The 20,960-nt window shown below is 52.4% G+C and overlaps 1 protein-coding gene across 2 annotated transcripts in view; it reads right to left on the bottom strand.

Annotated features, from left to right (window-relative positions):
• Nucleotides 1-10,253: 10,253 nt before the first annotated feature.
• The window catches only part of ASIC2 (acid sensing ion channel subunit 2), a 996,512-nt gene continuing 985,805 nt past the window's right edge, over nt 10,254-20,960 (bottom strand). Inside the window, exons 6-10 of one of the 2 annotated variants that reach the window (XM_023651620.2) lie at nt 20,590-20,743; nt 18,493-18,584; nt 14,983-15,062; nt 13,150-13,218; nt 10,254-11,199 (exon numbers count right to left, since the gene is read on the bottom strand). In XM_023651620.2, the coding sequence (XP_023507388.1) occupies nt 11,098-11,199; nt 13,150-13,218; nt 14,983-15,062; nt 18,493-18,584; nt 20,590-20,743 (497 nt within the window). In that variant the 3' untranslated portion in view covers nt 10,254-11,097. The remainder of the gene's footprint in view (nt 11,200-13,149; nt 13,219-14,982; nt 15,063-18,492; nt 18,585-20,589; nt 20,744-20,960) is intronic. The other variant, NM_001195635.1, reaches the window with a different exon arrangement.

Below are 20,960 nucleotides of genomic sequence, written 5' to 3'. Positions count from 1 at the left end.
TGTGGTTCTCACTTCTCACTGTGTTTCCAGGCGGCGTGTTGGAGCCGGAGTATCTCAGGGTTTCTTCACCTGCCCACCTGGCCTGGGCTTCAGGTGGGCTCCAAAAAGCTTGCCTCCACTCCGGGATGCCTAGGGGGTCAATGCCTCCCTTGTCCACACCTGCCAGAGTTTCCTAGATCTTTTACCTGGATCTAGGTTTGCCAGATTTAGCAAAACGAATAAACAAGTAAAAAACAATGATAACAACAAAGACAGGATGCCTGAGTTAAATATGAACTTCAGATACACAACAAAAAATTTTACTATAAGTAGGTCCTAAATACCACACGGGACATACTTACATTAGAAAATGATTTGTTGTGTACCTGAAATTCAAATTTAGTTAAATGTCCTGTATTTTATCGGGTAACCCCACCTGGGTCTGGTGTTGTGTACCTCTGGCTTGTTTGGGAGGGTCCTTGGGACACATTTTCTGTGGCTCTGGTCATGGTGCCTTGGCCCTCCAGCTGGTGACAGCTAACATGCTGACGGCCTCCCAGGGCTGGTGCATGGTGACTGGAGATGACCACAAAGGCTTCAGTTGCGGCTCTTACCCTGCTCTCCAGTGCCCCCCAGCGGTGAGAGATTCAAGTGCCACTGATAGTGACAGCGGTCACATCCTGAATAAGGAAGCGACCGCTTGTACTGCTGACCACTGCTGGGAGGCTGGAGGATGGGGTGAAGGGCACAGGTGGCTTTAGGGTAGAAAACTACAGTTCTTTGCCTTCTTTAATGCGTGGGGAGCTCAGAAGGAGGGAACACTCTCTCCCATTTACCAAGAGCTCAGCGTCTCAGGTCCTTTGGGATGGACTGTGTTTGAAGGAGGCAGGTGGGCAGAGTCTCAGGATCACCATGAATGTGGTGGCAAGAGCAGCAACTGAGGTGGCATCTGAGAGACTGAGCCCTGAGTTCAGACTGTAGATTCTTCTGGAAAGGCCTAGCGAACCCTGCAAGTACTGAACTATTGATTGAGACACGGCTGGTGACTCCCAGGGAGAAGAGAAGACTACGATGTCGACCATACCCTCCCCATCAACGTGCCATCTCCAAATGCCACTGGTCAACAAACGCCGAGAGCATCCACAGTTGGTGAGGCAGGCCAGTCTCCTTCCACTGCTGGTCTGGTGTTGGACCACTCTCAACCCCAGGGTATCAGCTGGTCTTGCCTTTTGTCCCATCCTAGCTTTTGGTTCTGCTTCCCAAGGGAGCTCTTGCCTCCAAGTCAAGGTGATGATAAAACTTGAGGGCTGCTCATACAAGTGGGCAGTGGTGAAGGACTAGCTCCTTGCTGGGAGCAGAGGGTTGTGGGGATCAACGGCTAATGGGTCCATGCTCATCAAGTCATAGGTAGGGAGATGCTGCTCTTTTTAATATTAAAGCAAACCTTGCATGCCTACAATGTGCCAGGCATTATCTAATTTAGACCCTGGAGTAATAACTGTGACGGAGGTACCATTATTATCTTCATTCTACAGATAAGGAACAGAGGCTCAGAGGAGATAAATTTGCACCCAGGTCAATGTGACTCCATGTGTGCTCTTGGGCCCTGTACTTTTCTGAGAGGTGGTTGTCCTGGGTCACCTGCAGTCTTCTCTTTCCCTCACCTGGCCAGAGACCCATGGCTCATCATCTTTGGGTGATTCATACTCTCTACCTCAACTTCACTTTAGATGTCTGTTGCCTGCAACCACCTGAGTGCTCCACTGGGTCCCCTCCACCCAGGAGTCGGTGGAGTGAGGCCCTTGGAGCCAAAGGGAGAGTTGTTACATTGTTAAAAGGTCTTGGAGGCTCTGGGCTGGCAGAATGGTCTCAGGACCCCTCCAGATGGGGCTGGGCAGAGGTCAGGCCTGGACAAGGGATCCTGGGCTGGGTGGTTGACCAGCAACAGGAGATGGAAGAGGAGTATCCAGGGGAGATTGTGCTGGCCAAAGCCAGGGAGCCCTCACCTGCGCATCAGGGTTAACTGGCATAGAGCTCCGCCTGGAAGTCCCAATTCCCAAGTGAGGTGCTCAGGCTGGTTGGAGTAATCAGGCTATGTCCTGGCGTCTCCCTGCTTCCACATCACTTTCTCACCCCTCATCCCACTGGTCATTTTGCCCTATTTTACCTTTTTAACATGTCTCCCTCCTTTCCATCCACATAACACTACTGTAAATCAAGCCCCCGTCACTCCTTTCCTAGGACAATTGCAATGGCCTCGAAAGTGTGTCCCTTGCCATCCCAACCCTTCCCTTAGACTGAGTTTTCCACCTTGTTACTCCCTTGCATCCTGGCCCCAGGGGATTTTCTCACCTTCAGGTTAAAGTCCAAGTTCCTTGGCTTGGTACACATGGTCTTCCATGACCCGGGCTCAGCTGCCCCCTGCAGTTCACGGACTGTTGCTCTAGCTGGCATGCATCCCTGCACTTGGTTCCCTGAAAGGACATGATGCCTCCTACCTCTCTCCATCGCTTTACCACTCTTCCCTCATTCATTGTACTCCAGCTGATAAACGCCGTCCTTTGAGGCAACAAGCCTGTTTTCACCACGGAGCCTTCATGCCTGCTGCTGTCTTCCTGGAATGCCTGTTGCTCAGATCTTTGAGTGCCTATTCTTTTCTCTTCAGTCAGGTCTTGTCTCAATTTCACCTCCTCAGAGTGACTTCTCTGACCACCGTAGCTGGAGATCCTCTCCCCTCCTTGTCACTGTCTTACCACCACAGTGTGTAGTACTATCTGAGGTTATTTTGTGCACATGTGAATTTATGCACATCCCTTTTTCAGTCTCCTTATACTAGATTGTAAGCACCATGAGGGCAGGAAATTTGTCTGTCCCTTCTATCCCCAGCACATATAAAATTGCCTGGCACATAGTAGGTACTCAATGAATGAATGAACTTGTTGAATGCACGATTGATGCACAAATGAATGAATGGTAGGTGCTCAGCTAATGACTGTAGAATCAGTAAATGAATGGGTTCTGATAGTATCTTTCAATATAGCAACAATTCATTCATTAAGTACTAGTGATGCATCAGACCTTAGGCATCTCTCCACATGGACCCACTGCACCTCCTGAGCCCTCTTGGGGAGACTCTCTACCTCTCTGGGGGACCACCCTGGCTGCTTTTCATCCAAGTCTCAGTCACCTCTCCCTTGGGCATGTCTTGGAGCAGAGGGAGTTCAGCACAATTTGGGAAGAGCTGGTACAATGGGTTTTTTTCTTTTGGGAAAGTCATTCCACCTCTCCGAGGCTCAGTGTTCCTCGTGGGCAAGAGGAGCTGATAAAGCCCACCTTACAATATGGTATTGATTACATAGTGTAGAGCAGTGAGGCACCTAGTCCAGGGCCTGGCGCAGAGTGGGGGCTTGAGAAACGCTGGCCCCTTTTCTGGTTTCCCTGAGCTCTCAGGGTGCCGAGTTCCAGCCCACCGGGGGAGGAATGGTGGACACACATCCTTCCTGTCCTGGTGACCAGGGCATACTTAGGAGGCCTGCACCATGTCCTCATCACTGTTTGCTGAGGAGGAAGAGGAGAGGGGAGAGAGTGGGAGGAAGGAGCGGAAGGAGAAGGGGGATGGTTGGGATAAAGTGGCAGAGATTTCTATGAGAAGCAGGGAGAATTAGGTGAATTTTTGTCAATTTTGAGTCTAAATCACCTCATTCTTGGACTAGTTTGGCTCCAGGAGACTAATTCAAAACGAGCTTTTCTAGATCTTTTGCACTACATGTGGAGATGATTAGCTTGCTAAGCCCCCTTGTCTCCCTGTAAGGACAGGTGAGGGGGCCAGGGGCTCCTGGCAGCCGAGGGAGGCTCTGCTGAGCACTCTTCTAGGGTGAGCTCCATGCCGTCCGCTGGAGATGGCCGAGTTTGTTTCCATTCCGCACTGGCCTGAGGCTTCTGGAGTAGAAGACTATGGGAGGCTGGCCCAGTCAGATGGGGTCCAGCATTTACTGGACACCTTGTATAGGGTGGCATGTGTGCCATCACTTCTTGCCCACAGCCGACATTGCAAACTGAGCACAAGCCTCTATTCTACTATGTGGTCAGGAATCCTTCTTGACGCTTGAATGGCAGCCGCTGTCAATGGAGTTGGCATGTAGGATGGGACTTCATCAGCTCCAACCTGCCATGTGTTACGCATCACACTGGCACTTTCCATAGTTAATCTCACTACCCTCGCAGCACCCCTAGGAAGTGGAAATGGCCATCCCCATTGTTTAGGAGGAAACTGAGCCCCAGGGAAGCTCTAGAGCTTGCCCAAGGTAATGCAGTTGGTGGAGCTTGGATTTGGATGGGGCTGTTGGACCCCAAAGGCTGTGCTTCATCCTCAGTGTGTCCCAGCCTCCATAGCTGGACTAGCCCTTGGACTCTCAGACAGCTGGACCCCTGGGGTGGGAAGGCACAGTGGAGGCAGGGCAGTGGAGAGAGCCCACTCCTATCCAGGAGGGATCCATCCTTCTTCAGACCCTCCAGGTTCTCCTCTGCCTCCAAGTCTTTGCTCAGGTATCTCCTCTGCAAACTTGCCTACCCAGAACTTCCATCCAACTCTCAAGGCTTCAGCCCAAACCTGCTCCACCTCAGCCCGGCACACAGACCCAGGTGCATCTTCTCCATCGAGCATGCTGGGCTTGGTGCACCTCCACTGTAGCTCTCGCTGCGCAGGTTCTTGTATGCCTATCTGTTTCCCACCTCTGCCCGATTAGATTTTGAGCTCCTGAGATTATGACCCCTTGATATATGGACCCCAGAGCTGAGCACAGTGCCTGGTACATAGTGGGCTCACAGAGAGTGCTTGTGGAGTGAGGGACCCTAGCCTGGGGCTGGAAGTCTTCTTCCAGAGGTTTCTTGACCCTCCTCCCTCCAAGGTGGGTTGGGCTGGGTATGCTTTGTTGCCCACCAATCACTTTGTCTTGGGCCAATTTTAACTTGATATATTTCCTTTTGAAAGGAAGCCAGAAAGTCTGAATTACACTAAAGACAAATGGCCCAGAATGGTGATAAGTTAGCCAAATGAGTCACTTCCTTCAGAGGGATGGCGTGGAGAGCAACTTCAAGGAGGCACGAAGTCCAAGTTCCCCGTTCCAAAGCATCACTCACAGCCATCATCAGGGGCGGATTTATTATGATTACTTTCAAACAAAACACACCATTGTAGTCCCGCTCATAAACGAATGCGATGTCAACAGTGGTGTGTGTCTGGGGGATCAACGGCAGCCGGAGAACATTGTGTATGCATTTCTCGCACGCAGTGGTCACGTTCCTCAGGAACAAGGCCATGGGGATGTTTGCAAAGTGATGCTACAGTTGCTTTCTATGTATGCAGGTCTCCTCAGCCCTCAAAATCTCCACATGCATAAAATAATTTTATGAAATCATGTCTCCAAGACTCTCTGTTCATATTCATTTTCTTCTCGTTCATTCATTTTGCCATCTGTGAACTCACTAGTGCATAAGCTGTCGCAGGTGCCAAAGGTTGAAAAAAAATTATGGGAGGAAAAACTTGAAATTGATCAAATCCTATCTATCCTTTCTTCCTCCTGGAAATTGAAAAATGGCATTCATCATGTCATTTTAGGAGAGGAAATGCTGGTTGCTCTTTGTGGTCCTGTGGCGGTCTTTGGGAGGAGAGTTTAGCACTTTCTAAACCAGGGTGGCTTTTCCTGGTGATAGTGCATCCCTATGGGACCACAGATGGGCTCTTGGGGTCCAAAACCCTTCTAACATTGTATGCAAAATGTCATGGATATCCATGTGACTATGTGCCTTTTTTCTGGGGAGAGAGTTCATAGCTTTAACCTTCCTTTTAATCCAAACAAGATTAAGAATCAATGTTTTACAGGAACAAAAAAGGAAAGAAAAGATAGAAAGTATATACCCTAGCTCATTTAATTCCTCATAATTACCCTGAAAATGAGGCACCATCACTTCCATTATGTAGATGGGAAATAGCAGCTCTGAGCAGTAAATTAAATCTTTCCTTGGATCCCTGACATCCATTCTCAACTTAGACCCGTGGACTGTTAGAGCTGGGATGCTCCAGAGAGGTTGTCTGTCTGTTTTCCACCCCCTCTCCTTTCATAGAGGAGGAAGCTTAGGTCCAGAGAAGTGAAGTAGATTGTCCAAAGTTACATGATCAATTTACAGCAGAAATGAGTTCGAAAGCCAGTCCTTTGGCTCTCTGTCCAACCTATGGCTTAGTTCTTGCAAAGCCAGGGAGCATAAGTTTCACCAAATGTTAAATGGAATTAGTAAGAGACTGTCCTCCTGTCACCTGGCCTCAGGTTGGGTTGGTTCCCACTGATCTGTGTCATGGTCCCCAGGGACCTAATGGTCCCAAACATACTCAACTTATTAGTCTTAGGAATACACAAACGCATGCACAAAATGATGCCAGGCACCAGGAACCTCAAATGAGTGGAAAGAAGCCATTAGCTCGATAATCAACCCTTGGCTTGGGAAACATCATCATAGACACTTGGAGAGCAGGTGAAGGAGCTTGAAGGACTTTGGCCATGGTACACCCCTCAGTGTGGTGACCAGGCCCTTCATCCTTTGGCACCTGCCTATCTCTCAGTGGTCATTTTGGACACTTTCCCCTTTCACTCTTTGCTCAGGTACCCTGGAGGCACGTGCAGTCCCCCAACCATGCCTTCTCCAGCACCCCCATAGTCGTCTATTTCCTTGTCAGTCCTCCTTTCTCAGATGATACATTCCTTGAGGGCAAGTGCCTGGCACGCAACTGACAGACAATCAATAGTGCCCCATCAATGGTGAACTCGTGTCCTTCAGGTGTTTCCTCTTCCTTTGCTGCCCTGCTCCCTTCCAACTGGGCCAGGAAGCTTGTTCTGTGCAGCGCGGGATTGGCCCTGGCGGCGAGGGGATCTGGGTTGTTAGCACACCCGCCTGTGGAAGCAAATTCCTTGGTTTCTGGGAGCCTCCTTGCTTCTCTGTAACATTCACTGGAGCTTTCGGGAGGCCCTCACCCCTGCTGAGTTTAGTCCTCAAAGTGGAATTGAAGTCACTGAGCCTGGGGAAGAAGAGGTCCCAGGTCTCTCCGGGGCCCCTAGGCTCAGGCAGGCTGAGCTCAGCTCTACCTGACAGAACTCGCGTTGCCCACCGAGCTCACACCTGTGGGCGGGGCCTGCCTCTGACTTCCTCCTTCCCAGCTGCCAAGAACCATATCAGAGACCCTCTGTGGACCCTTTCTCACAAGACGTGTTCATAGTTAAGGCTCTCACAAAAATAGCTTCAAGCTGGAAAGAGAAAAATAAAAGAACTCCGGCTTGTCTCCACCAAAAACAACGAAGCAACAGCATGGAGGCAGCCTGCTCAGACCCTGTACGGCTACTCACGGAGACGCCTCTTCCTTCCGCTCTCCCTAACTGCTGCAAGCCGCACTGACTCTGTTGCTGAGGTTGTGTGCCGTGATTTGATGAATTGATTGATTTTTTGATTTATCTTCTGGCTCTTTGAGGTCACTGCTAATTCAGCCTTGTGATTTGGGCATGTGATTATTCTACACTCCTGGCCTTCGTGTCATCATTTGGGTCACTCTCAAAAACGTGACCCATCCCCTAGTCTCCTGTCTATCTAACCTCTCCAGATCTTCACGAAGGAATGATTACACACATGGCTACTTGTTTGAAATGATGATAATCAAAACCACCCCAGCACGCCCAGGAATTTAGGCACGCAACTGTGTCTTTGGTTAACAACCACTTAATAATCACCAGGAGCTGGCAATTGATTTGCTCTCTTGAGTTTCCTATCTTTTTTTCTTTAAACAAGTTAAATTTGTAGACCTGCTCCAACGTGAGTAAAGCCAGAATCCCCAAATCAGAAGAGGTGCAAATATATGTGAGGCCTGAAGCAATCCAAACCTGTTAGAATATTCTTTGCTCCATCTCAGATTGATCTGATTTTTTTTTTTTTTCAAAGGAAGCCAGAAATCCAATGAAGCAGTTCAAATTGCAACTTAAGCTATAGATTTTTAAAAGTTTATGAAACCAACTGGAGCAAGGCAGAAGCATCCAGAAGACTCCCAACTCCCTGAATAGACATGTCATTCGGTTCCTGTCCCAGATGGGGGTGGTCTGAGGACACTCCCTGTTCTTCTGCATCTGACAGTCTGGGGTACCAGCTGGACATTTTCTAGCCTGATGTAGTGAGGGGTGAGTCTGTCTCAGGAGAGGACTTCCACGCCCTGGCAAAATGATCACTCTCAGTCTTTCTTGCTTTAAGAGGATTTACAAATGGAAGTGTGAGCCTGGGAGCTTGGGGGTATAGCTTTGAACTGCCACTAACTCACTGAGTGAACCTAGGCAAGTCCCTTCCTTCCTCTCTTGCGAGAGAGGAAGGAAAATGAGGGCTGTTGGCTATTTGGCCCAAAGGGTCTTTGGCAGGCAGAACAATGGCCTCCAAAGATGTCCATGTCCTAATCCTGGAATCTGTGAATATGTTACTTTACATGGCAAAAGGGACTTTGAAGATGTGATTAGGTTAATAACCTTGAGATGGGGAAATTATCCTGGGTTATTGTGGGCCCAGTCTAATCACAAGGGTCCTTACAAGATGGAAGACGGGGGCAGGAGAGGATCTGAGTTCGAGGGCGATGCGACGGCAGGAGAAGGTCATTGTTGTGTGATGTGAGAAGACTCAACCCATCATTGCTGGCTTTGAAGAAGGAGGAAGAGGCCATGAACCAACGCATGTAGGAAGGCTTCTAGAAGCTGGAAAAGGTGAGGAAAGGGTTCTTTCTCAAGGGCCTCCAGAAAGGAACACGCCCCCTGGTGACTCCTAAATTTTAGTCCCAGGAGACCCGTGTTGGATTTCTGATCTCCAGAACTATAAGAGGATAAATATGTGTTGTTTTAAGCCACTAAATTTGTCATAATTTGTTACAGCAGCGATACTAAACTAAAACAGGGCCCCTTCCTGCAACTTTGCACTCTGTTTTTAAGAATTAAAACCCAGCTTTGCCAACGGCCTTGGGCAGCACCAGCTGAGAGGAGACATCACAGGGAAGCTCTGCCCAGCTGCCTCCCGGAGGCTGGTCCTGCCTGCTCCTCTGGCCACCGCCAGCGTGTGAGCGCAGCTGGTTTGACTTGTCCCGTTGGGCAGGAGGAGGAGTACTGTCACAGCACTCCGAGTCTGAAGGGGCCCCCGAGATCATCTGTGAAGACACAGGTAAGGTATTATCTTCATCCTCAAACTGAGGGAACTGAGTCCAGAGAGGTGTAGGGACTTGTCCATCATCATATAGCTACTGAGAGAAGGCCATGGGGCTGGGCTCCTAACTCCTGGTGCGAGGCTCTTTTTGATTGATCACCTTGGGGAAATACCTTTTCCTTGTGCTAGTGGGTCGGGCAAGAGGAAGAGAGAGAGAGAGAGAGAGAGAGGGAAAGACTGAATGGCAGAGCAGGGACCAGAACCCTGAACCCCAGGTCTACCAGTGCTTTCTGTGCATCTATGCATGAGAAGAAGGGTGCAAACTGTATTAGGCCTTTCTTCACGGCTACGGGTTGGAAGTGGTGGGGGGAGGGGGGATGTGAGGTGAGGCCGTGGGAGCTGTCCCTATAGAAGTAGTGTGATGCAGCGAAGACAAGGATTCTGCCTGAACAGGAAGTTCTATGTTCCCTCCCCAGCGAAGGACTTTCCCAACCTCCTTTCCCACCTGGCCATCCTCTCAGGAGTCATGGGGAGGAAGATGTGACCTTTGCAGGGACATGCGGGTCTGTTTGATGGGGGTGAGGAGGTGGGGTGTGGAGAGGGTCGAGAAAGGCAGGGGTGTGTGAGGGGGGCCACGCTGGGCCTGTGTCCAGCCGGGATTCACTGATGGGGTCAGGAGGAGCTGGGACAGAAGACGAAGAGCAGAGGGATATGAGGCCTCCTATGGTTTTCGGGTCTGGGCAGACTTCTCTGCCTCCCCCTTCATGCCACATGCCTATGGTCCAGGGCAGTGTCGTCCAGACCATGGGCTGCGACCCCTTAGTGGGTCGTGAAGTCATTGACAAGGTTACGATCAATAGGTTTTAAAGATGGACAATAGGCTAGAATATAGAGTGTACACATTTTGTAAAGGTAAGTGTTGCTGCATAAAACTTTATATATATATATATATACACACACACATATATAAAATCTGTGGTTTTGGACCGGGCCGGTCTGGCCCTTTCCCAAGCCCACGGGGAGGGAGACCTGAGTGTGGGGAAAATGCAGAAGGGACACAGCCATTTCCACAAGACCAGCTTTTAATATGACTGTGATTGGAAGCACAAATAAATAAACGCCAGAGAAAATGGAAAAACCGAACTGAACCAAACCTCAGAACATCGAAACCAAAAATCAGAAAACAGAATAAAACAGAACCGATTTCTGACAGACAAACCAAAAAGCCCCAAAGAAAGAGAATCAGACTGTACAAGCCGTGTCACAGGGAGAGCAGAATGACGGGGGCGCTGCGGAGGAGTCCCGGAGTCACCCAAGCCACCATGCCTCGATCACAGGCGCTGGGATGGGCGGGGGGTGGCCCTGGTCACCCCTTGGGTCAGCTGCGGGGAAAGGGGTTTGTGGGCAGGTTGAGAACCTTCACAGACTACACAAGGACCGGACGTCGTCAAGAGGTCTGCGGTTTCCCTCTAGACCGGGCAGTTGTGGTTCCAGCGTGGCCTCAGGGTGACTTTGGGCTGGAACCCGGTCCACTGCATGGCTGCAGAGTGGCTGCTGGACGCCACACAGAGGAGTGTCACATACAGAGACAGACGTGGAGGTGGCGCCGTGAGAAGTCTGGGCATGCAGGTGCTTTATACATCTGGCAGTGAGATGTGATGGCAGGTTGGTTTTTGGACAGTTCCAGAGTGTGACTAGTTTCTCCTCGGAGGGACGCACGGCGGGGCCCGAGGACGCGTCATGTCAGCCGCGGCCGGAGCGAGGTTTGGCAGATAGTTTGCTATGTGTGCATAGGGGGCTCTTGCTTCTTTCCGTTGCCAGGGGCCATTCCACCTGAGCCTGCGGTCCCCTGTCCTGGGTCTTGAGCCTCAAGGTCTGTTTTGGGGGTGCCGGGTGGTCCGGGGGCTGTCAGCAGGCAATTTCCTCCAAGGTCCCCAGGGCCGTCTGCAGGGGCACATTCACAGTGTGGCTGATGGTTTCAGAGTGGTTTGGCATCGTGTCACAAGTGCTCTGGAGGGAAGCGGAAGTGGATGTTTACATTCATTTGGCAAAAATTCATCACGATGCCACCAGCAGCCCTGGGAACTGTGCTCCCCACTTCCGGGCTCTGCCGGGGCGGTGCTACTCCCACCCCAGACGTCTCATGCACCTGTTTGCCATCTCGGGGCATGAGGCTGCAGGGGCCTCACTGCCTTCAGAATCCTCATCATTGTCCACCTAGGTGCCCCCCAGGGTGGGGAGAGGGCTCCCTGGTGATGGGGTTTAGCAGCTGGTTTGACCTTCTCTCCTAGAGGTCCCCTGATGTGCCACCTGAAGCCACATCTGAGTGGTGTCTAGCTTTGGGGCCGGAGGGCCCCTCCTGACCTTGTCCTTGGGGGTCTCCTTGGGGGGCCTACCTGGGGTGGAGGAGGAGCAGCCCATGGCTTGGCCTGGGGCAAGGGGTGCCGATTGCTGACGCCAAGCAGGAAGCGTGGAGGGTCCCAACAGCCAGAACCAGAGCTGCCCCAAGGACCTTTAGGGTTAGGCTGGCCACAGGGAGAAGTCCTCTTGGGTCCCTGAGCAGGGTGGGACTGAGATGGCCATGAATCTTTGGGGCGATTCCCAGGCTGCGGTGGGCAGGAGGCTGGGAGGGATGGGAGCAAAGAGACTAGCCAGGAGGCTGTGCCAAGATATTGGGGGAGACTTGAGGACGGGGCTGTAGATGGGGGAGGGCATGGAGGGGAGGCTGTGACTCTGAGACATTCTGAAGGCAGGAGCAAAGGAGGGGTTGGGGGAGGGAACCTCCACAAGCCGAGCACTTGCTGTAAACTAGGCACCTGCTGATTGCTTTGCAGGCCTGGTCTCACTTAATCCGAATGACAAGCCTCTGAGGTCTCTGTGATTAGGCAGACGCTCAGGGATGTTAAGCGACTTGTCCCCATACAAACATCTAGGAAGCAGGGACCTGGGATCCAGCCAGGTCAGCTGAGTCAGAGCCTGGGCCCCTTCCATACCGCCCTCCCCTCAACAGACTCTGTCTTCTATTAACAGAGGCTGCTAACAGGGGCCCGAGAGAATTAAAGCAGGATTTGCAGCCTGGGAGATGGGTAGAGAAATAGCGTCTGGAACAGAAGTGGGAGGTGCTGGGATCCCTTCTGGATTTGTTGACTTCGAGGGGGCGGTGCCCACCCAACGGGCGTGGTCCTCTCAGGGCCAGAAGTGCTGACCCCAGGGAAAGCCAGTGATCCCTGTGTCTCTCCACTGAGTTTGGGAAGGAGAAGGGACAGCCCTCCGAGGTGCCGCCTGTCTGGCTCAGGAAAGAGAGGCAAAGTAGGACAGTGGTTAGGGGCACCTTGTGTTCAGCTCTGATACTCACCAGCCATGTGACCTTGGCCTCTGGGCCTCAACTGCCTCAAATACAAAATGGAGATAAAAATAGACCTTTCTCTAGGGTGACTGTACAGCTGAAACGACATGGCATTCTTCAGGCACGTAGCACAGAGCCTGACACGTACCTGGTAGAAGGGGTATTATCGCTACTACCAACCTCACAGTGCCCCGCACCCTATGTCTACTTCAAAGGGAGGAGAGTACCAGGGACATCACTGCTTGCCTTTTGCCACCGCAGAGAATAAGGGAGCAGACCTACGCGTAGCCTCTCTGGTTCTCCCCAGGCACGAGATGAGGGGCGTTGCCCTCTGGTCTGGGAGAAGCTGGACGGGGCTGGGCAGGACCTACCCATGGAAGCATCCCCTGGTATCCGTTGCATTCACGGCTTACTAGTGGGCTTTGGGATGAGACTCAGAGAGAGACTCAAGGCTCGGCTGGAGTGTCCTTGGATTTGGGAGCTGACGGGTGGTCGCAAGCCAAGGAAAGGTGTGAGGCCAGGGACGCCCCTCCCGCCCTGCCCCAATATGTGGTTTCCTATGGCTATAGAAGTCAGAGGAACAAAACAGCCTACATCCCACGAGCTGCTCTTACCACATTCTCATCGTGGCTCCCTTCGTCCTCTTCTTTGCCAAGCAGGTCTAATAGCTTCTCTTTGATCAGCTGCAAGAAAGGCAGGGAGGGGTTGTTGGGGCTGGGAGAAGGGTGCCAAGGTCGTGAGGCCTCTCTCCACTGGGCTCGGCTGGGCACCCACAGCGGCTGCCTGGGCTGGGGCTGGACAAACCGCGCAGGAGCCCAGCCTGGCAGCCAGCTCTAGGAGGCCCTCCCCAATCTTTTGGCTGAAACGGGATTTTGGTGCAGGAGCGAGAGCCTGGAAGAGGTCACGGGAGGGCCCTGTCTCACAGTGTGGACTGCTTCCTCTTGTGGATGGAGGGTGTGGATAAGCGGTATGTGCTGGCACGGCTGGCTCCCCGTCTGTCCTCAGGAGCAGCCTGGGAGACCCCTTCCTGAGGCTGGGCCTGGGGAACAGGATTACTAATCACTTTCTAGGCTGACAACTCCATAGTTCACAAGATAGGGCATGCTTGAGTTCATAACCATTTATTCTTAGCAGTAAAGGGTAGTTATTAAATATGTCACCTGGTGTGATCCAATTTTCATAGCTTTGTACAGCTTTTCACAAAAATTAATAAAGCAGAATAGTATCTGGCCACGGGACCTGATTTGGGCTTAGGGACAAGGTTACCCTGCTAAGAGGAAGGGTGTGGCACTCCAGGGAACCCTGGTCACAGGGCTCCTCTAGCTCCCCACAGTGATTCCCAGGGGCCTTTGGCCATTGACAGTGCTCTCTGGGAGGCGGGCTCTGCTCTGCAGGCTCTGCGTGCTGGGCTGATGCTCAGGGTCCTGGGGACCGCGTAGGGCCTGGGTATACCTTAGGAATTCCAGACCCACTGGAGCCAGTTTGGCTCTGGGGGTGATGCAGGAGGAAGGCTGACGAACACCAGGAGCTCTCAATGCCGGAGGGCACTGTTCCTGGTTCAAGAAGCTTTCAGGGGCCCTGTTCCAGCTGCCTCTGAGGGAGACATCTCCCCAGCCTGTCACCAGTCAGATGCGGCTGGTGTGTCCTTGTTCTTCTTGCTCTGGATTGATGAGGATCACCAGAAAATGCCCCTCCCCTAAAGCTGCCTGGGTCATGGAATGCACTACACAGGTGACAGGCCACCCAGAGGGCAGGGGCGTGTGTGTGTGAATGTGGCGTATATGTGTGAGTGGTGGTGTAAACATGTGGGGTGTGTGTGGTTTATGTGTGAGTGGTGTGTGTGCATGTGTGTGGGGTGTGTGTATGATGTATGTGTATTTGTGAGCAGTGTGTGTGTGAGTACTGTATAAGGGTATGTGATATGTGTGTGAATGGGTGTGGTATATGTGTGTGAATGGTGTGCGTGTGTGCATGTGGTGTGAGTGTTGTATATGTGTGTGCATATAGTGTGTGTATTTGTGAGTAGTGTGAGTGTGTGTGATATATATGTGTGTGGTGCGTGTGTGTGCATGTGATATGAGTGTGTGGGTGCAGACACACTCATGTATGAAGCCACCACATCCGGCCTCACCATCGCGGGGCTCAGAGGTAGCCTCAGCACCGTCTCTTCTCCTTCTCAACCCTTCCCATCCCTCCCTCCCTGGGAGTGTGGACAGCCCACAGCTCTTCCAGCTCCCTGAGGACAGGGCTGTGGCTTCCATCCCTGTTACACCCACCCCTCCCACATGTCTAGGACTCGGTGATAGACAATATCCATGGACAGGGAGGAGAGAGCAGGCCCTGGTGGAAAGAGGCCATCCTCTCCCCCACATTTTGGTTCTGGACATGGGGGCAGGATGAGGGGACCAGCTTATGGTCATTTCCCCACAAGCAATCCCAAATCTTACCTCATAAATATAATCAAAGAGCTCTAGTATTGTAAGGATACTAGCACCAATAAATAGTCCCATCTGACCACCAATATCACCTGGAAAGAGAGAGAGAAGACCAAAGATGTGGCTTTACTCACACAGCTCCCAGAAGGGGTGAACAGACTAAGAACTCAGAAACCAGACCTTCTGAAAGGGGAGCCTGGGCCTTGTAAGTGGAAGGCCAGCCTTTGACAATGAGCCTCCCTCATTGCGCAACTCTGAGAGCAGATGGTTGTCAGCACCCACTGGGGATGGGAACTAACCTGAATGCTTATTGGAGGGGCCTAGAATAGGTCTCATAGGCTAATGGGCTTTCACTCAGAGCCACACTGGGTGAGCCCTACTTTGGCTCGGGGTTGGGAATAGACACAAGACATGTGTGGTCCTTGCCTGGGGAGAGGGCACAGTCTAACCTGAGACACATGTGTCAGGTGCCCTGAGTGGGGGCCTCTGGAGCAGTGGCACAAGAGACCCGTCTACCCACCAAATCATCACATGGCCTTGGGCTACCTTGGGAGCACCTCTCATCCTTGGGATCAGGTCATACGAAGCACCCCCTATGTTCCCCTTTGCACTGAAGGTAAATGTTCAATTTGGCTTCTTTCCAGAGCAGAGGTTCTTATCCTGGGGTGTATGGGACAAAAGTCCCATATTGACCAAAGTCTTTCTAGAATGGTCTCCAGATCCCCCTGCATCAAACTCCTGGGAGACTTGCATCCAGTGTAGCTACCTGCACCCACTCTAGGCTTATAAAATCAGAATCTCTGGGGTTGGGGTCTGGAAGTCAAGATTTTTAAGTTCCCAAGTGGCTCTCTGGTCCCCCAGAGTCTGAGAGTCACTCTCCTGTGGGAGCTTCAGATGGTTGGAGACCTCCTGAAATTGAATGCAAAACACTATGCGCATGCACTGGGCATTTGCAGAGGGTGAGTCCCTATTTGAGAAGCTGTTACCAGATTCTCCAAGATTCACCCGGCGTCTCTGGATGTTTTGCTCCAGAGGCAGTGTGACGGGGCAGAGGGCTCTGCGGCTCTGAGTCTGGAGAGTGGCCACCAGCTTGCTGTGTCGTTTGATAAGCCCTGCCCTTCTCAATAGCTTTGCCTTCAAAGCACATTTGCTGATGGAGGTGGTTGGGAGAGGGGATGGAGGAGACAACTGAAATCCTTTCCAGCAGTAACCCCTAAGACTGTCAGCTGCTGGGCTGGGCTGGGGAGAGTGCTGGGAGCCAGGGGTGCTGTTGAAGGTGGGTGTAAAGTCCCACTGGAGAGTCCAGGCTGACCTCTTGGTCTGAGAACTTTCTGGTGGGTACATCTCCCTTCTCCTCCCCAGATAATGGCTGAGAGGAGACCAACAACCACATCCCAAGGGGAGCAAGCTGAGAGGGTGGGGAGGGGGCTCTTGCTGGTGGGTCTTGGTGCTGTGCTTGGAATGGCTCCTCCTCTTTCCTCTCCTCCCCCACTGCTCTCTCTAATATCCTTAATGGGGACATTATTGGGGAGAGTGTGCTTATGTACGTGCATGTCAGGTGTGAGGTGTGTGTTTACCCATGCGTGCAGTGTGACTGAGGGTGGGACGTGTGCTGTGTGTGTGCACGTGTTTGTACAGAAGCTGGCAGTATGTCTGGCCATTGATGGCTTGATGTAGGTGGCTCTCTATGTCTAGGGTAGGTACATCAAGTGAGTCTAAGTGTAAGTGTGGCTTCGTGGAGGTGGGCATGGTGTGTCCAAATGTGTAGAACATGTGTGAGCATGTGTAGGTATGAGTGTGATTGTGTGTATAGGCGGGTATATGTAATGAGTGTGTGAGTGTATAGGCACGCAGGGCATGTGCACGCATGTGCCTCTAGCTGTGTGGCTGGCACATGGGTCTGTGCCGGCGTGCACTTGTGTGTGTGGCTCACCGTGGTGCGTGTGTGTGGGTTGGGGTGGGATGTGCCATGTGGAGCACGAACACACGTGCAGTGTGCACTGAAGTGAGGGTGAGCCCCGTGGTGGCGAGAGGGCCTGACTGGGCCTGATGGCGGAGGGTTTGCGAGCGCACGCTCTCATCACAGGAGGTACAGATGGCAGCAGGAGTTTCTCAGCGGGCTATTCTGGGTGGGAGCAAGATGCTGGCAACACGCTCATCCTCATATCTGATCAGAGACGAGCTATTCCTCCTGACAGATTCGGAGCTCAGGCCCTCTGTGCTGTGCATGAGTGTGTGTGTGTGTGTGTGTGTGTGTGACTGTGAGCCTGTGTTGGGGAGGGGAGGGGTGGGAAGCGGAGGGGAGCTGAGAAAGCACGTCTTCAGTCATCTTTAGGAAATAAATGTGACAGGGGTGAGACGACGGCACCTACATTTCTGGCGCACCATCTCTACTGTGGGCCAGGGCACGAGTCTCTTGGCTCAGTCCCTTTGGCCACAACAGCCTCCGAGGACTGAGTGACGACCATCTTAGCCCAGACTGGGGGCGCATTCCCTAGTCTCCTGGGAGAGGTGCAGAAATGCTCAGACGACACCTGGAAACACCAGCTGGGCCCTGGGCCCCTGGGCCCCTGGCATGACTGTCCAGGTGCCAGAAACTACTATTTATGAGCCTTCTGTGGACCGGGGCTTTATCGCACTTCACCAGCACAACATATCATGCAGTGGGTTTTATTAGACCCATTTTACAGACGAGGGAGCTGAGGGTCAGTGAGGTGAGGCCGTTTGCTCACATTCTCCCAGCTGGGTGCAGCAGCTCTTCTGTTACATGTCCAGGTAGGAGGTACCTGCCCCCACCCCCCAGGATGCCGCGCTTACCTGGTTCAGCTCGCAGAGACAACGAGAACTGTCTTTTCACTGTCCACCTTGAGGGGTCTTGTGAGTTTTGTGCTGGGCTGGGACAGGGTTGAAATGAACTCCCTGCCTCCATGACGTGCTGATGGGGCCAGGGGAGCTGACACGAATCGTGTGGGTTGGCAGTCAACTTTGTAGCTATCTGGGGATGCATCAGCCTTCTTTTGTGTTTGACAAAGGACTCTCAGTCCAGCGGGACACCTGGCCTTCTCCAAGCAGCAATGTTGCTTTCTGGGTGGGGGCTCCATCAAGGGCCCTCAGGGTGCTGCTGCCTGGGGAGCCCCCTAGTTCAGCCTTCCCTCCGTCTGACAGCTCTGCTTTCCCGCCATAGCCCCAGGGCTCTCACTCCAACCTGGGGGCAGAAGACCACGGAATCCAAGAGGGCGGCTCTGGGAAGGCCCTGAGTGACCTTTGAGCTCACCTGCTTCATGGTGTCGATGGGGAAACTGAGGACTAGATGGAGGATTGGATCGAGCCTAAAACCCACACTGGACTTCTTCCTGTCCTGGGACAGGAGTAGTGTGAGGAAAGAGGGCGTAACTAATGAATTAAACGGCTAGACTCATCGGAAGGCTCATACGTCTGTCTACCCACCCGCCCACCCACCATGCCCCTCCCCTCCACCTCCTATTCAATGTGGACATTTGTGCAGCTGACACTCTGACTTACCAAGTAAGGCAGCAACTTCATACGCCTTCTTCTGCTCAATTGTCTCATAATTGAGAGCTTCAAAAAATATATCCAGAACCAGGATGTTCTCTCTGCAGAGGGAATATTCAGGACCACGGTCAGAACCATCAGGATCCACAGGGATCAGTTAAGACAATTTTCCCGTGGACAGATGGAGAAACTGAGGCCCAGAGAAGCAAAACAACTGGCCGGAAGTTACAGCTGGTTAATGGCAGAGCTGGGCTGGAAACCTGGAGTCCTGACTCCCGGCCCAGTGCTCTTCACAGGACTTGGAGGCGAAGGGGGGCTGCCCTGCTTGGCCCCTTATCTCTATCGCCCCTCTCTTTGCATCCTCTCCAGGATCCCTGCCTGGCTTCCTGGCCTCTGGGCCCTCAAAGGGTTGGCCTGGGTGCTGACCTGCAGGTGAGCTCAGTTGCCCGTCCCTGCTGGCCTCCCCTGCCCACTCCTGAGAGGCCCCCATTTCCTACTGGGATTTATACAAGCTTCTCCTCGGGGGAGGCCCTACCCTGGTATTGCCAAGCCTGCTGCCTGAGCCAGGGAGCATTTTTAGGGAGCAAACCTATATGCCGCTGGGGAGGTTTCTGGCGGAAGCACTGGTTCCCTCTTGCTCCTTTTGGCAGGTGTGTTAATGAGACTCATCCTGGCAGGAAAAGTCATCATTGCCAGCAGAATGTCTGCTAAGCAGCAGGGCCCGGCACCTTCCGCAATTCCCCATCTCCTTCAGTGTTGCTCACAACGCCCTCGATGCCCCCTGTTTTCAAGCCGCTGAGCGAAAGCTGTCCCAGGATGGGGTTTGGTGACTGTGTTGGCAGGAGGGAGTGGCTGGGGAGAGAGAAGCAAATCCTCCTCTCCGTGCGGGGCTCCAGAGGCGCTATTCAAAGCGTCGCCATCTCTTGCCTGGTTTACGGCAATTGCCTCCTACCAGGCTCCCTTCTGCCCATCTGGCTTCTCATCAGTCGTCTTTACTGCCGCCTGAAGGATCTTTCTCCAACGGCCAAGCTAACTCACAGTAAATAAAATTCCAGTTCAGTTCCTCAGTCACACGGGCTGCATGTAAAATGCTCACTAGCCACATGTGGTTGGTGGCTACCACGTTGGATATCACAGATGGAGAACATTTCTATGGCTGCAGAAAGTTCTACTGGGGAGCAGTGATCTCAAATACAAACTGGAGCCTGTCACTCACCTGCTTGAGGTTCTTCAGCCGCAAAGTCCACTCCCTGCACCTGTTCCTGCCCTCCCCTCCCCCTCCCCAGCCTGCAGGACCCTCTGGCTCTGACATGTCCACCTGGCCCAGCTTCCTCTTGCAGTTCGCTCATGTGCCCTGCGCTGATGCTCTGCGCTGTGCCTCTGCCCAGGACTCCCTCTTCCCTTATGTCTTTCACTCATTTATTCTCTGAAAAGATATTTTTTGAGCACCGACTCTGTGCCAGACACTCCACAGCAGAGAACAAAAGAGACAGGTTCCTGCCCTCAGGAAGCTTTCCATCGAGTGCGGCAGGCAGGTAATAAACAAGGAAACACACACGTACACGAATATAGAATTACACACGGGCAGTGAGTGTTATAAAGGAAAATACCAGGAGGAAAATGTAGCTGTCTGAGGAGATGACGTTCAAATGGAGACCTGCACAATGGGGAACCTGTTAGGTGAAGAGTGAGAGGAAAAGCATTCCAGGCAGAGGGAACAGAATGTGCAAAACCTGCCTGGAAAACTCCTATACATCCTTTAAAAAAATCTCTGTAGCTTCCTTGACTGCATCTCCATTCAGTGTAGCAACCACTTCTCTGATTGCCTGATCAGCCTACATGAAAGCCCACACAGCACTCAGTTGTGTACTTGTCTCCCCACAAGACTGTGAGCTCCTTAAAAGCAGGGGCTGTGTCTTAATCATCTTTGTCTTCTTGTTTTCTAAGTGCTGAGCACAGAGCTCGGCACACAGTAGGTGCTCAATTAACATCTGCCAAATGGAACTAACTGCTTACCTTTGCTCGATTCTTCAACTGCTCCCAATTTCCTCCTCATCCACTCCCCTGACCGCCCCGCCCACCACCCTCCACGCCCACTTAGCTTACGAGATATATTTCTCTGATTTGTTAAACTTCTTCTCGAGGTACTTGGCCGACGTCTTGCTGGGAATCTTCACCATGGAGAGCTCTTTGTTGTAGCGGGTCAGGTTGCAGGGTGTCCTGCAGAGACAGTAATTACTGTCCTTCTCCGCCAGCAGACCTGGAGGGGAGAGGGAGGCGGGGCTTAGTCAGGTGTGGGGACTGGGGCCTCTGGACCCAGAGTGACTGGGGCCCAGCAGCAGAGATGTGAGCTGGGAGGAGGTGAGGGGTGGGGGGCTGCAGAGAGAAGCCAAACTGGCTCTTGCTACAGGTCCACGAAGGTGTGAGCTTTCATAAATAAGCGCCCACTTCCTATGTTACTCTTGGTCTTGTCTTCC

The sequence above is a fragment of the Equus caballus genome, chromosome 11 (genome assembly GCF_041296265.1).
Source record: "Equus caballus isolate H_3958 breed thoroughbred chromosome 11, TB-T2T, whole genome shotgun sequence".
Classification (NCBI taxonomy): domain Eukaryota; kingdom Metazoa; phylum Chordata; class Mammalia; order Perissodactyla; family Equidae; genus Equus; species Equus caballus.
Note: the sequence above shows the minus strand (reverse complement) of the source record. Positions and strands in the feature narration are given on the sequence as shown.